This window comes from Aspergillus saccharolyticus (genome assembly GCF_003184585.1).
Source record: "Aspergillus saccharolyticus JOP 1030-1 unplaced genomic scaffold BP01scaffold_1, whole genome shotgun sequence".
NCBI lineage: Eukaryota > Fungi > Ascomycota > Eurotiomycetes > Eurotiales > Aspergillaceae > Aspergillus > Aspergillus saccharolyticus.
Genome location: NW_020290611.1, coordinates 1,347,295 through 1,361,553, shown reverse-complemented (window position 1 = coordinate 1,361,553; position 14,259 = coordinate 1,347,295). Strand labels below are relative to the sequence as shown.

The 14,259-nt window shown below is 49.9% G+C and overlaps 3 protein-coding genes across 3 annotated transcripts; 2 read left to right on the top strand and 1 right to left on the bottom strand.

The window, feature by feature from the left end:
• Nucleotides 1-5,219: 5,219 nt before the first annotated feature.
• BP01DRAFT_378617 (uncharacterized protein) lies at nucleotides 5,220-6,009 on the bottom strand (the record flags this gene model as incomplete). Its single annotated transcript, XM_025577074.1, has 2 exons — nucleotides 5,220-5,675; nucleotides 5,803-6,009. 2 exons carry the CDS (start codon nucleotides 6,007-6,009, stop codon nucleotides 5,220-5,222), a joined length of 663 nt encoding a protein of 220 aa, XP_025435990.1.
• Nucleotides 6,010-10,904: 4,895 nt separating this feature from the next.
• BP01DRAFT_378616 (6-phosphogluconolactonase) lies at nucleotides 10,905-11,705 on the top strand (the record flags this gene model as incomplete). The annotated part of the gene is made up of 1 exon (XM_025577073.1): nucleotides 10,905-11,705. The coding sequence occupies one exon, from the start codon at nucleotides 10,905-10,907 to the stop codon at nucleotides 11,703-11,705; it is 801 nt and encodes a 266-aa protein (XP_025435989.1).
• A 748-nt stretch (nucleotides 11,706-12,453) lies between these two features.
• On the top strand, nucleotides 12,454-14,157 carry BP01DRAFT_378615 (uncharacterized protein; the record flags this gene model as incomplete). The annotated part of the gene is made up of 2 exons (XM_025577072.1): nucleotides 12,454-12,504; nucleotides 12,658-14,157. 2 exons carry the CDS (start codon nucleotides 12,454-12,456, stop codon nucleotides 14,155-14,157), a joined length of 1,551 nt encoding a protein of 516 aa, XP_025435988.1.
• Nucleotides 14,158-14,259: the final 102 nt, after the last annotated feature.

The following is a 14,259-nucleotide window of genomic DNA, read 5'->3' as shown; positions in this document are numbered from 1 at the left end:
GATCTCGTACTGTCGTCGCGACCAAGGCTCTGGGACAACTTCCGGCGGGAGAAGTTATATATAGATCGAGCTTCGGTACCTAGTGGACCAGTCACACGGGACTGCTGCCTTGGGTTGGCCCCCAGAGGGACTCCGTTCGGAACTCAACGGGCGATGTGACAATAGAGTTAAGCTTCGTTGATCCTGAAGTTGTGATCAGTGATCAGTGATCAATACTAAGTCAGAGCTGACCGGTAGTCTTGTGATAGAAAATGAATGATGAAAGTGTCCAGAGCAAGTCTGCTAAGCTAGAGAGAAGCTCCGGTCGCACAGATGAACGAGTCAAATCGGACTGCTTAAGATGTCCCGATCCGCAGCGGAGCGATCCAGCTGAGATGACTGCACCGTCGTGGGATTTAAAGCGATACGAGCAGAGAACCGGAGCAGGGTCGATCGATTGTCTACATGGAGGATGTCCCACCCTCCGGAGACAGCTGAGGCGTTGAGAATGAGACTGACGCAGAAGTAACCACCTTCGGCAGATTCGAGGTGCGAATGAGACAGCAGAATCAGGAAGGGGGGCAGAAAGAGGGAGAGAGCAACAGTGACAGTAAAAACAGCAGCAGCAGCAATAGATCACTAGTGTGAGGGAGAACTAAAAATACTATGGGAGATGGAGATGCATGGAGCTCGGAAGTGAGCAGGTCAGATCCGCCCAACAAGGAATAAACGAGAGCCCGGGATGCATCCGCTGACGAATGAAGGAGGCTGGGTCTTCTCCGATTTTTCTGACCATCAGAGACCGAAATGTCTGTTGTACTTCCTGGAAGGAGTATGTATGTGGATAGGCTGAAGGCGGAAGAGGGGGAGATGTGTCAGGTTTGGAGAAGGATGATTACTTCGAGGGGGTGGGAGGAATGATATGTCATGCATGATCTACTGTGATAGATAGAGATATCTCAAAAAAAAAAAACAAGTCATGTAAGAAAAGTTGTCATTAGAATCAACCATTGACGAAAGTGGAGAACATATGCTGCGTGAATAAGTGGAATATAAGACTGGAATTCATTTATGCAATTATCTTCTTTTTGTTCCTTGATTGCTGCCATATGTACAGTACATCTATCGAGTTCCCCATAAGTTAATATCATTAACATTTGGACTTACACCGCCAGATCTCAGGGCAGCAGCCACCGACAGCAGACAGCAGACAGCTCCGCATGGTCTGGTCTCCTGGCCGATTGCATTGGAGAGTCTTCGCCAAAGGGCAAGACAAGAATCTCATGCTCCAACCAATTAACTTCTTGAAACTAGGATGGTCGTTTTGGAAATCGACACAAAGCCACTTAGGAGTCACCGCACCTTTGCTTTTTCTCTTTTCCCTATATTTTTTAATTCTCTGTACACCCTATTGTCTAGTTTGTTCACTCGCCTACTCTGGATTGCACACCAGAAAGAGATAACCTCAGCCTTGACTGAGGAGGTGGAGCTGGCCGTGACACATCTCATGTCTGATACGGTATTATTAGTCTCTGGCAAACGAGCACTCGTTCAGTGGCTGTGTCCTCGAATCATTTTGGTTGTCTTGGCTACTCGTTGACGTTTCTTCTACTTGATTGAGACTGTTGTCCATCGATGGGTGAAAAGGCCATACGAGAACTAGTCAGCGGCCATACTAGCTTCACTTCAACTTACTGTGACTTGCTGCCGAGACAGGAAAATCAACAACACATGGTTGAACAGCGACCAGCCGCCACGGGACGGAAAGTTGCAATCAGAGGATAGATCGCAGTTGGGCTGTCCTTGTAGGACCCCAGGTCGCCCCTTGGCTCAGTGCGAGGACGATCGAAGAATCAGGATGACACTGGATAGTGGGTAGCGAGCGACCTGCATCTGAAGGATCATATTGTTCGATCCTCCCACTTGTCGCCCGAGCCACTCTGAAATTGTGTACGGAGTAGTTCCCGATGCATCATTCCCCTAGGGCCCGACTTCGCCACTTCGGACACCGCCGGATACATCTCACGACGGTCGCACTGCAGGGGTCTTGAGCCTGACAGCTCGGGATGTGATCTGGATACACCGAATGCTCGGGCGGCAGACGCCTCTTTTTCAGGTCCGTCGTCGCTGAATTGAAAGCGGACCTAACGAGGTGATACCCCTAAAGAGGTGGAATCGGAGAGAGTGGAGAGTGGACAGCTGAAATACCGTACTCCGTATGTACACACCTAAGTCGATGGTTTAGATTGGGCGCGGAACGATTGAGGCCTTGATAGGGGGATCTTCGTCTTCAGGGAAGACAAGCAGAGAATGAAATAGACTCACATGAGCTTTGTGGTGCAGCAGTCAGATCGCAGGATTAGCCAAGAGGCTGCCATCCGTGGCGACTTGCGACTAAATGCCAGCCTACTTAAATAGACTTGCAATCCCAGCCTAGATCATTATGCTGGAGTCATCGGTCATCGATTAGGATAGCCGATAGATAGGTCAATTCACCAACGAGACCGAGAGCTCAGAATGACTGGAGCGAATCTCGCCCACCTCACTTCTGGGAGAAATCGATAGTTGAGCGATCGATCGATAGGCAAGATCCGCTCCCAGGCTCCTTTGCTCCACGGGTCCCGTAGTTCTGGTAAGATCTTCCGCTAACAGAGCAATCGATCGTCTAAAGACAACGGGAGGAGACGCTATTAGCTTATTTCAACTTGAGCGGGTTCGCGATCTATCGTTCGCTGCTTCTTCGACCCTCAGTAAGTGCCGTCGAGGTATTGTACATATTCCAAAATGGGTTGTGCAGAGAGCCAGGGTCCTGTCGCCCCCCAGTCGCATGGACCAAGCTTTTGATGGTGTCACGGTTTCACCTCGGACTGGATTCTCCCCTTGGACCTTCAGACCACTGTGCGACAGAATCCGCCAGAAAAGAAATAAGAAAACATCGACGAATAGCTTCGTAGATTTGTGGAGAGGATAAAACTGATTGAGTTACCAATTCAGGCAACCCTGCTGGATTCTTTCATGAGAGCCTAGTGTTTCGAATGGAGCGACCAAGGTGAGAAGTGTGCTGTACCAATCGAGAAGGTCGGGCAAGACTCCAGGTAGTAGCTCAGAGGCATCCATGAGAATCTGACATTTCCGCGTTCCTGAGAGCACATGGCAGATCATACTTTGTGTCCGTCGTGCAGATAGATGAATTCTACTACCACCGCTGCATGTACTCCGGAATACATTAAGTTACAATTGGTTCCGACCATGCTACTCAAACTTTCTATAGACTATGATCGTCACGGATCAAATACCCACCACTCTCCCTCCATCCTTTCGCTTCATTCCCCTTTTGCCCAATTGCCTGATCGGACAAGTTGACAGCCTGCCCAAGTGGAACCATGGCAGGCACAGAGAGAGAGACGAACGATGAAACCACGGCGTCCTTACTGCGTAGAACGCCGACCCACTGATCAGCAGAGAGACAGAGAAAAGTAGAGCCTCGTACTCCGTAGACTAATCGGCCAAATGGCGTGAGCGCTGAAGAGATTTTCATTTTCAACCGTCAAAGCTCCGCTGCATTGGATTATTACGTATTATATTTCGGTTATCTTCGAGGTTTGTGCGATTAACCTTTCGGACTATCTGATACTGTGTTATGGGAGATAGTAAATAGAGCTCAACGACATCCTTTCCAACTCAACTGAGAACCAATCAGCAAAGCTAAGCGATATGAGCTAGCGAGTAGACGCATTACGTAGCTGTGTTTTCTCGCTAGGCAGAGTTTCCCCTCGCTGTAAGGGGCTGAGAGGGCGGGGGAGGAGCTTCTGTAGCTCGTTGGAAGTGCTCCGTAGTACGGAGCATATGCGGAGAAAACATGACGCCTAAAATATAGCTAGGAAGAGAGGGGTGAGAGGGGTAGAGATTGAGGGACAAAGGAAGAAAATAGAAAAAGAAAGAGTCACGCTATTGCCGCACTAAACTTCACCAAGACAACAGCAGCAGCAGCAGCAGCAGCAGCAACAATAGTACAATTTCGCGCACTCGCGCAGCACAACAACCAAAAAATAAACGCCTCTTACGCGCCCCTGGCAAGCCGGACATGGCGTGTTTGGCAACATGAACTTTGGTAGAAGGGGACCTTGCAAAACAAAACCAAAAAGCTCTCTTATCCTACTCGGGGAAGGTGGAAGGAAGAATGGCAGACTAAAAGCCACTACTAAAATTAAGCCCAACCAAACCGAGTCCAGTAAGTCGCGGTATTGTGATAGGCCACTAGATGAATACAGATGACTAGTCTTGCCTTAGCTGGATTAGCTTGAGAAGCGGACACAGAGTAGTGGGATAAATGCTGTAGCTAAATCGTACTAATGGAATGACGATGGAGGCGGGAACATCATTTCGTGTGTGAGTGAAGAGGAGGAGAGACAGCGCTAGTCAATTCCTGGGGGGGGGAATCCAGCAGGCTCGGGGCATGTGCGGATGCTGCTGCTGCTGCTGCTGCTGCGGAAGCAGGCAAGAGTGTCTGGCATGTTGCGGGTTGATTTGGTGGACCTGGTGTAGACTGGTGGGTATGGTTTAGTGTTTTGGCAGAGCGGGGAAGGGAGAGAGAGGGAAGACTACCACAGTGAATGGAAAAAAGAAAGCAGACGACAACTGCGAGTATCACACACATCCCACCTTTAGAAGATCTGCACGGACTACGAGCAGGCTGCAAGTATGGAGACAAAGGGGGTGTTCAGTGACTATGCAGCCAGGTATACGTAATTGTCATCCTGTCCGGGGTGATTGTTGACTTCTCTACCCCATATCGCGGGGGCGGTGGTTGAAGGATCACAGACAGGGAACGTTGGCATGCGACTGCAGGTATCAACAGAGAGTACGGAGTACCTCTCCTGATCTATTCGTGACAATACCAAATTACCGACTACGTACCAGATTCAGTGGAGATCGGCGCTTATCAGCACAAGGTTGAAAACAGCACCTCATGGTCTACGGCAGTAATCGGTTGTAGCAATGTTGATTCCACAAAATTTATTGAACTTGTAGGCATTTGAGATAGTGCATATGTACAGAGTAGGCTATTGGCACATGCGAAAAATCGAGGGAAGAAAGATAAAAAAAGGGAAGTCAAAGTAGCTAATGCACTCGGTCGCAAAAAGCCCCGCGGGCCTAAACCTTGAAGCTGCGGAATGGAACAAACACAACGAATTCTTGGAACATAGGGATTCTGATACTACATGCCAGGGCCGAGGGTTTCAATAGTAACGATGTTCAGACAAGACTCCAGAATGCACTTCCTCGATCTTACGCAAGAATCGCGAGTGAATAATCGTGCATATTTCTTCCTCCATGTAGTGGAGGTGTAGCAATTGAGAGAGAAGGACCGAGAATTCGTCATTTTTCATGGTCAATAGCCTTATTTGGTAGAGCCGAGTGTTGGATGAGGCGCGTGAGCAAGCAAGCTCTTCCATGCCATTGATGCCATTCATGTGTAATTCGTCGCAACGGGCGCAGGCCACCCAAAGTGGTCTAGGGATATGTTTCTCAACAATCGAGTTCCACCGAGGCACGTCCATGCCGATGAACGGTGATAGATGATCTAGGCCGCACAGCGGCGGTTCCGAATGGTATCGTTGGAGCGAGGGTTCGGATACAGTTGAGTCAATCATTTGGAAATTCAGCGATGATAACGTCGACCTTGTGTCCCAGTACTGAGTCGGGTACAGACGGTTAGAGTAGGCGACGAAAGGTCTGTTCAGGTTGATATTGTCCGGTACATCCGCGGGAAAATCACGAGCGGGAGTTTATCAAATCCACTGTTCAACGTATGAAGCCAACCATGGACGCACATCGGCTGCAGTAGTAGGAGTTCATGCCGAAACGAACCACCCCGGGGGAGGATTCGTTCTCGAGGCTCATAGAGCGCTGACATCGCGAGCAGCGGACAATGTCGAAATTCATAGAGCTGGGGCTGGTAGGAGAAGTAACAACCCCTTTAGGAGTTCCAGTGGGTGGGTGTTGGACTCGAACAGAGGACGAACTCATTTTCTCCGACCGGGAGTGACGGCCCTGTGCCGATACAGTTAAGGGGAGAAACTCAACCAGTCGTTTCTGGAACAGTGAGCAAAGATAAAGCGGAAGGGCGGATAATAGATGAGTTCGACTAAGTGGCTGTGCCGGCTGACTGTCAAATAGAATAGCGAAAATCAAATGTAAACGATGCGCAAGAGTGGATGATGGTAGGAGGAAATCGCGAACTCCGATGCTTTTCTCTCCGTGAATCTCTAGGCAGCAGTAACCGACCACAAAGATGAGGCCAAAGCAGTTGCTGGTGGTTCCGATAGATAGCAGGTGATGGTGGTAGTTGTAGTAGTAGGTGTGACTCGCAATGGTTTCAGGTTGCGGAACGGGTAGGTATAAAATAAGAGTGATTGAGGTGACGATCAAGAGAGGAGAGATCAAAAAGGAGGTTCGGGGCTTGAATTCCAGCTGGACTGTAACTGCTGGAACTATCTCTATATGACAAAGCCTAGCGCCAAAGAAAGAAAGAAAGAGAGTCCTCACTCCTCAGGGTCAGATCGATCTCCACTTCTTTCGCTCCGTAATTGCACCGGTCTGGTTTAGCGGGAGCAAAATAGTACGTGGTAGTAATTTATAGTGACTGCCTCTGGTAAAATGGTAAAAACCGAAATTCGAAATTCGGGGTCGGGAAAATTAAAATCGAATGATAAGCCAGGGATTAGGATGTGCAAAGCTGTTGAAATTAGATGATAACCACAGCCTGGTCCACAACAACAATAACAACAGTGACAATAACAATAACAATAACGAGGCTAACAAGTCGGAACCCGCATAAGGAGTAAGGCAGCTGATGGTCGAGCAGCTGCACGGAATGTGGGTATCGGGTTTCAGACTTGGTGATGTCTACTGTGTCAGTCAACCAGAGGAGGAAACAATTAGGATTGTTTTCTTGGGCAAGGCAGCTGCTCGAGTCCTATTTCAATGCATCAATCAATGTAGGGGTGGTGGTGATGGAATGATGCGTTTAATGATTAATGCTTCAATTGCTTGGGCCGGAGAAGCGGCAGCCGACTCTCATGACTTTCAAGTGGTTGGCTGGTTTTCCTGCCGAGTCTAAACGGTCAATCTAATTTATAGAGTGGTTTTGACTTGGTTTTCTGATTGGTTGTTCATGGATATGAACGAACCGATGATGCGAGAGATTTCCAGTTCTTTGGAGTAAATACTAACTGTACTTCTCCTCCTGTGGCATCATCGCCTCACCTCGTTCTCAGCTACTTGATCTGATTGTTTGACCACCCCTGTTGCTCTGAAGCGCATCGCACTGATATTGACATTTGAGTCTCAGTTGGCTTCATACTATCCAAGCCTATTAATCTCAGGCGTTCATGAAGATGATGGAGTTGACCTTTGCAGTAGGTATCATCTTGCTCCTCCCCCCCTCCCTCCCCTCTTCCCCCAGTCATAAATTACGACTACTTACGTAGTGCCTCCCATCCTGATCTCAACTGCAGAAAGCCACAATAACACTCTTGCAGTTAATCGAGGCTTGATTAGATGCGTTCACAGCCCCTTCTGCCCTCCTTCCTCCCCTCTCTATGGAGGATTATAAGACTAATGCCTGCATCCGGTTTGTCCTGCTGCAATGACACATAGGGTCATGTCGTCATGACGAGCGCTGAAAGGGTGCAAGATGGGGCCGATCACTAGAATGGTATGGTTCAGACTCGGGATCTGTCATCCTTTCTCTGACCGTTCAGGGACTGAGCACTCGTGGCCTGGTACTGTCAGTGGTTCGACCTATGAGGGTAGTATATCTGACAATCAATCTGTATCGGCTCCCGTCTGCTGGGAGACTCCACCCGTTCCGTTCCATTCCTTCCATCCATTCCACCTGCTGTTTTTTTTTTGGCTGTCGAGGGGCGGCGTACTATTGAAATTATGGACCAGAAACCATTAGCCGGACGGAGTAGGTGGCCCCGCTTGCCTCTCATCTCTTGGAGTCTTGAGGGAACTGTGTTTCTCCCCCCCCTTGAATACTGAGTAATAATTCAGTTCCAATGGCTGCTCTGCCTGCCTGTCATCGAGCAATGGAACCTAAGATAGTCATCAAAACTCAGGCTCGCCCGCCCAGCCAATCTTGTTACCTGGTAGTGCATCCAGGCGGTAAATCCCGCATCGATGACTACGACGACTGATAACTTACACAGTAGAACCACCCTTCAAGATTATCGGAATTGTACTAATCAAATGGTAGCCATTCCTATTGGCAAAAAAGTGTCAAGCTCATGAATTGGAATACTCCGGCACTTGCCCTCGACTTCCACATGCCTATGAATTTAGGTCGTGTTGCCGGCAGTAAGTAATGCTGCTGTGAGATTCTCTTCGCCCACTACAGCACTTGGGCTCGTGCGTGAGAGCGACGGCGGTATTGCATGCCGCTCCAAGCCTCTTGAGTCGTGAGGCGGCCTGTTGGGATGGACTCCACTTCGAGTGTTTCAGCGGTTTCTGTCAGACTCGAACATGAGGGAGACGGTTGATCTTGCTCCCGTCGCCCAATTCGTCGGGTTCCATTCTTTTGCTGCTATCAACCCATAATCTCCTTCATTTGACTGCCTGACATCTACTTCTCCATTCTGTTAGCGCCTTGTAAATGTAGAATGATGAATCTAAGGTCCTGTCTTTAGGCAGGAACCAAGTCAGCAGTCAAGCCACTGCACTGCATCCTCATCCAGCTTTTTATCCCTCCTCTAGACAGAACACACCGTCATCGATTTCCCACGGAACTCAATTCCGTTATTCTCTGCACCATCGGTCTCATCGCCGCTGCACCCCGGGGCCACTAATTCTAACCCTCATCCACTGCCCTTGGTACACTCCAATTTTTACCGGGAGTGGATTGTGAACCCGTGTAGAAGAAAAGAGAGCGAAGCGTTCTGGCTGTGGTTGGCAAGCCATTTTTCACTACGTACTCGCTAGTAAATCAGTTGGGAGACTCTTATTTGTGAGAGTGGAGAAGGGAGGGAAGCGAAGCGAAAAATCACGGACATGTAGACTCTTTAGAGACATTTTGCATGCAGCTCAATTGAGGATAAGTTGCTGCCGCGCGTGCGATATTAGGAAGAAGACGAGATATTGGACCTACAGTACGGAGTACTAGTTATGTTGCAGCCCTTCTCTTCCCTAAACCGACTAAAGTGAGGCATTTTCCTAGTCTCCGAACCCGCTGCCAATCCTATGATTCCAGTTTAGTGTCAAACACCTCGCCTTTGAAGCCTCAAACACCAACACTCCGGCACTCCTAGATTGCGGTAACGGGAATCTTGGCCGTTCCAGGCAATTGGGGAATTTCAGTTTCCTCACGACGAATACAGCTTTTCACGTAAGGGATAACTACTTGCTACTCTTATCCCCGACATTGCTTCCTACCAGGTTTTTTGTTCCGACCATTGCATTAATACCGGTATGTCGCAGTATGTCCTACCCATGGAGAGGCTAAATTAACTTGTGATTCAATATGGCACTGAGACCTTCTGAGCTGCAACATACGCCCTAGCTCACGCATTACAGTTGCCTGTGCGCTGAGACCTTCGCCTTTCTTTCTTACATGGCTAAAAGGACAGCCTAAAGAGTCGAAAGACAGCTACACACACTGCCAGAAATGGGAACGTCTGCCATGGCACTTGTGCGAGATATGCGCCATCTGCAGAGTGGTTGCACGCGTTGAAAGCGATGGCTGAGGGTGACACTGGCATTAACAAATCCCCATCTTCAGTCTATCTTCAGCGGCGCTCTGCTGGCGCAGGGACCTCAACCTAACCCGCACAACCCAGATCGCTAGACTAGAATCAGTCATCAGGTGCGAAGACCATTGACCAAGACTTAATCTCAGGCATCTGCATGATGTTGTAATGCCGCGCTCGGTCTTCACTAAATCACCACAACGGGTGATTCAAGCAAATCTTGCTTATTCTTATTGGCACTCAACAGAGATGCTAGAGAGGCCGCTAATCCGATCGTGGCGGAAATCGCTATTAAAGCTACTCGAGTAACTAGCAGATGGCCATCAGTATCCTAAGCCTGTCAGAACCGAGCGGGGGAGAGGGGGAACGCTGCAGTGTACAGGCAGGCGGAGCGTTACGCTGACATCATTTCACATGCTTGTCAATTTGAAGTGTGTTCATCGATCGACGCGGATCCCGGCGGGTTTCCCTCAATCAATCAAGGTCTATTTCCCTGCTCCAACACAATAAGAGAGAGGGAGAGGGAAGGTGGAGAAGGCGGACAAAAGAGTAATAAAAACTACTGACAGTTCCTGCCCAACGTTGTTCGACACGGCAAGTAGAAAAGAAATAAGATGAGGCCGTTCGTTCCGGACTTCTGTCCTTATCAGCAGGCCTTACTTTACGCAGTACGGTTGGTTGGGGAAAGGGAAACTACCAGGGATGATGGAATGTTTCCATCCAATCTCTACGAAACCGTTGGATATGGCAACGACGACGTCATATAGTTGAATGCTTCCTTCTCATCACCATCACCATCACCATCACCATGCGGTAAGCATCATGAATCGGTGGGGTGAGTGACTGGAATGAATAGAATAATTCTGCACTGAGTTATCAACCTTTCATCTGTTCCTCCAGCTCTTTGCTACTACGTGGCTTCCTCTTTACCCGCCCGTGTGTGATTCTTGCTTTTTCGGCAGGAACGGAGCAATTCAACAGTAACGAACTGGCTACTGTACTAGTACTACTAACCCAAATCCATCCTTCCCTTTGCCCCGCCACCCCGCCCTGAACCTGTTGACCGAAAACTACCACCACCTCAGGATCTCTCACTAATCATACTTTTACTGTTTCTCCTCTTCACCCTCTTCCTACACCACCAGTCTCCATACAAACTACAAGCTGTCTTTCACAATGGCTGGTTCGGCGCCCAACCTCTACAGCTTCGCAAACACCGATGCTTTGGCCCAGCAACTGCGGCCTTACGTCCTCCGCATCCAGAACTCGGCTTTAAGTCGTCACAGCACCTTCCGGGTCGCCGTCTCTGGTGGTTCCTTGCCGAAGGTGTTGGCACAATCTCTCCTCGCGCCTGGAGATGGTTCCGAGGAGGATACTGCTCAGTTCTCCAAGTGGCAGATCTTCTTCGCCGATGAACGCGCCGTACCCCTTGATCACGAGGATAGCAACTACCGTTTGTTGAAGGATGAATTGCTCGATAAGATCCCAGCGGAGCTTGGCGCTCCAACCGTGCATACGATCGACCCAGCTCATGTCAATGACGAAGACCCCCAGGAGCTGGCCGACTTGTACCAGGAAGAGCTCATGCGCTCATTTGCCGCCAAAGACAGCGTGAAGCTGCCCGTGTTCGATCTTATCCTCTTGGGATGCGGTCCTGATGGTCACACATGCAGTCTTTTCCCTGGACACGAGCTCCTCCGAGAAAAGGATGCTTGGACCGCAGCTATCAGCGATTCTCCCAAGCCTCCTCCGAAGCGCATCACCCTGACTTTGCCCGTGGTTACGCACGCTCTAAACATCGCATTCGTCGCCACTGGAGGCGGAAAGAAGGATATCATGAAGCAGATCTTTGATGCTGAAGAAGGAAGAGACCTGCCGTCTTCCTTGGTCAACCAGGGTGGTGGTGAGAAAGTCAGCTGGTTCACTGACCATGCGGCCCTTGAAGGTGTTGCCTTCCCCAGACGTGGCAGTTTGTAGGCGATGACCGCATATCTGTCTGACCACCTCCATCGAACCAGAGATGTAGGTGCAGGTAATGAGCAAGATTGTGAAAACATCGCGGCTACAGCAAGCTTATGTCATGGATGCGCTTATGACCGGTGTCTGAGATACTCCTGCGCTTTTTGTTGGGCATGGATGAATGAAATACTTGGGACTGGAATTGAGTGAGCGTTGTCGCTGAGACTGGATGAGTTGTCCCGCCTTTCTGATTCTCTGATTTCTGCGGATTTCCCCTTTAGACTTACGGAAAAGTTTGTTTGTTATCCTGTGGATATCGCAGACCGCTTCCCAATGAATGGACTAATTTCATAATCACGTGGAAGAGCACCAGTGCTCAACAGCCGAGCTCTGAACCCCGTATAGGCATCTTCTGAAGGGACTGGACGTCCAAGTTTATAAGAAGATAGCAATTATAGGTACAGGTACGACGAATTTTTTGTAGTGGTTGCGTAGCCAAGCACTAACTATACGTACTTCGCTGTCTACTTACCGAGCCAAGCCAATCTTCCACTGTTTATGCGGAATCTTCACCGCAGCTGCCCCCGTCCCGAATTGCCGCCTCCTGATAAACTCAGACCTCCACCCCATCAGCGACTTTGCGCAAGCACTAACTATTTACATTGGTAATGAGAAGGGGCTATGTCCTGCCAACGAAACCCAATCCTGACTACATTCTGTCTTTCAATCAATTCAGCGCCCGCAAATGTCCTGAAACCCCATCGAAATGCCAATTCCAACGCGCTCCATTTCCCTACGTGAGCCCCGTACCAGTAAGGTTAGTTGCATCAACCAGCCACGCATGGCATCCCCCTTAATTGCATTTCCTTTAAGTGGCCGGAGTAACCTCGAAGAATCAGTGCCATTGCCCTCCTCCCTTTTGTCTCTTCCGCCCTACTATTCCCCAAGATGCTGACACAAAGCTATTCAGCCATTGACCACCGGGCGCTCCACTACAACCAAGTCTATCCCTTCGACGACTTCGACGGCGGTCAGCGGCAAATCCTCTCACCCCTACCCCGGAAATGAGAACGTCTCAACAAGAAACAAGAGCCTTCTTCCGGTCCGTGACGATGGTCGCTCTGCCCTATCCTCTCGTATCCAACAGTCAGTGGAGACCCGCCCGTCTCAGCGCCTGATCAAGACCACGGAATGGGGACCCCAACAGCAAGACGAGCCCTCTACACGTGAAGCGACCGGGGCAAGTCGTCGCCAGAGCCTCATTCGTCCTAGTCCGCTCAAACCTACTGGACCTGTGAAGCCAGCCGCTAGGCTAACGACTCCCAAACAGGCCACTTTTGCAATTGGCCCATCGTCACCAACCAAGCAAGAATCAGACCCTAGGCAGGATGCACGGCCCTTGTCTCCCAAGAAATCAGATTTGCCTCTACCTTCGCTACGACCCAGTCGATCCGCTTCGCTACGACAGCCAGTCAAGACGAGCTTGAGCGCGCCGCCCGCCAGTCGGGGCCACGCGCGCCATCGCAGCCAGGGAGTTACGCCTAATGTTAGTCGGTTTATGGGAAAACTGGAGCCTCAATCCCCGGTCAGGACGACTCCGATTCGTCCGAAGGCCCAGATTGCATCCCAACCGCAAGCTTTGCAGTCGAAAAAGTCGGTCAATCTAGCCTCAAAGCACGCGACTGCCTGCGCCTCCGAGAATGGGGATACAAGAACATCGTCCTGGCCCGAGCTTTCGACTCTGCAAATAGAGCTCTTACATCTAAGCCTCATACACTCCTCAACGCTCCAACAGAAGAGTTCTTGGACAGCCGATGCCGCAGTTCAACTCCGGATCGACTACAATTCCGTGGCCAGTGATTACCGTGTTGCCCTCGCTGTTGATCAAGGTTATCAGAGCAGTCTCAATGGACAGGCACTGCATTGCTGGTTTCGAAATTCCAATGAGCACAATGGCCCCAGGGGCTTTGCAGCGCAGGTTAAGGTCCTTTCACAAGTGGCAGAAGATATGTACTCGATGGCGGATAGTCTGGAAGGGCGGTACACGGTCGTCGTGCGGGAGTTTGAAGAGTGGTTTCAGCAGGTGCAAGAGATTCAGCACCATCGGTTACATCAGGGGTTAGGGATGCCCCAGGACGTTTTCATTGAGTCCTCGGACCGTGCTTGGAAAGAAGAAGTGTCGGCTTTATCTACGCGACTGGATTATTGCTCGCGGCAACTGCAAAGCCTAGATATCCTGGGCTATGGAGAGCTCGAGCAACTGGACAGCTCTGCGCTGTTCCGCATGACCAGAAACCTCGAAGAGATGGTGAACCTGATGACTGAGGAGCTACAAGCGATTCGTAAGATTGAAGGCGAAGTCGTAAGAGCGGAACGGGCATATGTTGGTCAACTGGCTCGGCAGCTGAGCGACACGCCACCGCCAAAACAACGACTGGGACTCTGGAAACAGGCTTCCATGCAATCATGATGAATCATCCATGGACGGTTTTCCCTTTCTGATGGCAAATCTCTTGCAACTATGGCTGACTGAGCAAGAGCGCAATAATCAACTCTGTCCTCAAGCAAGCAA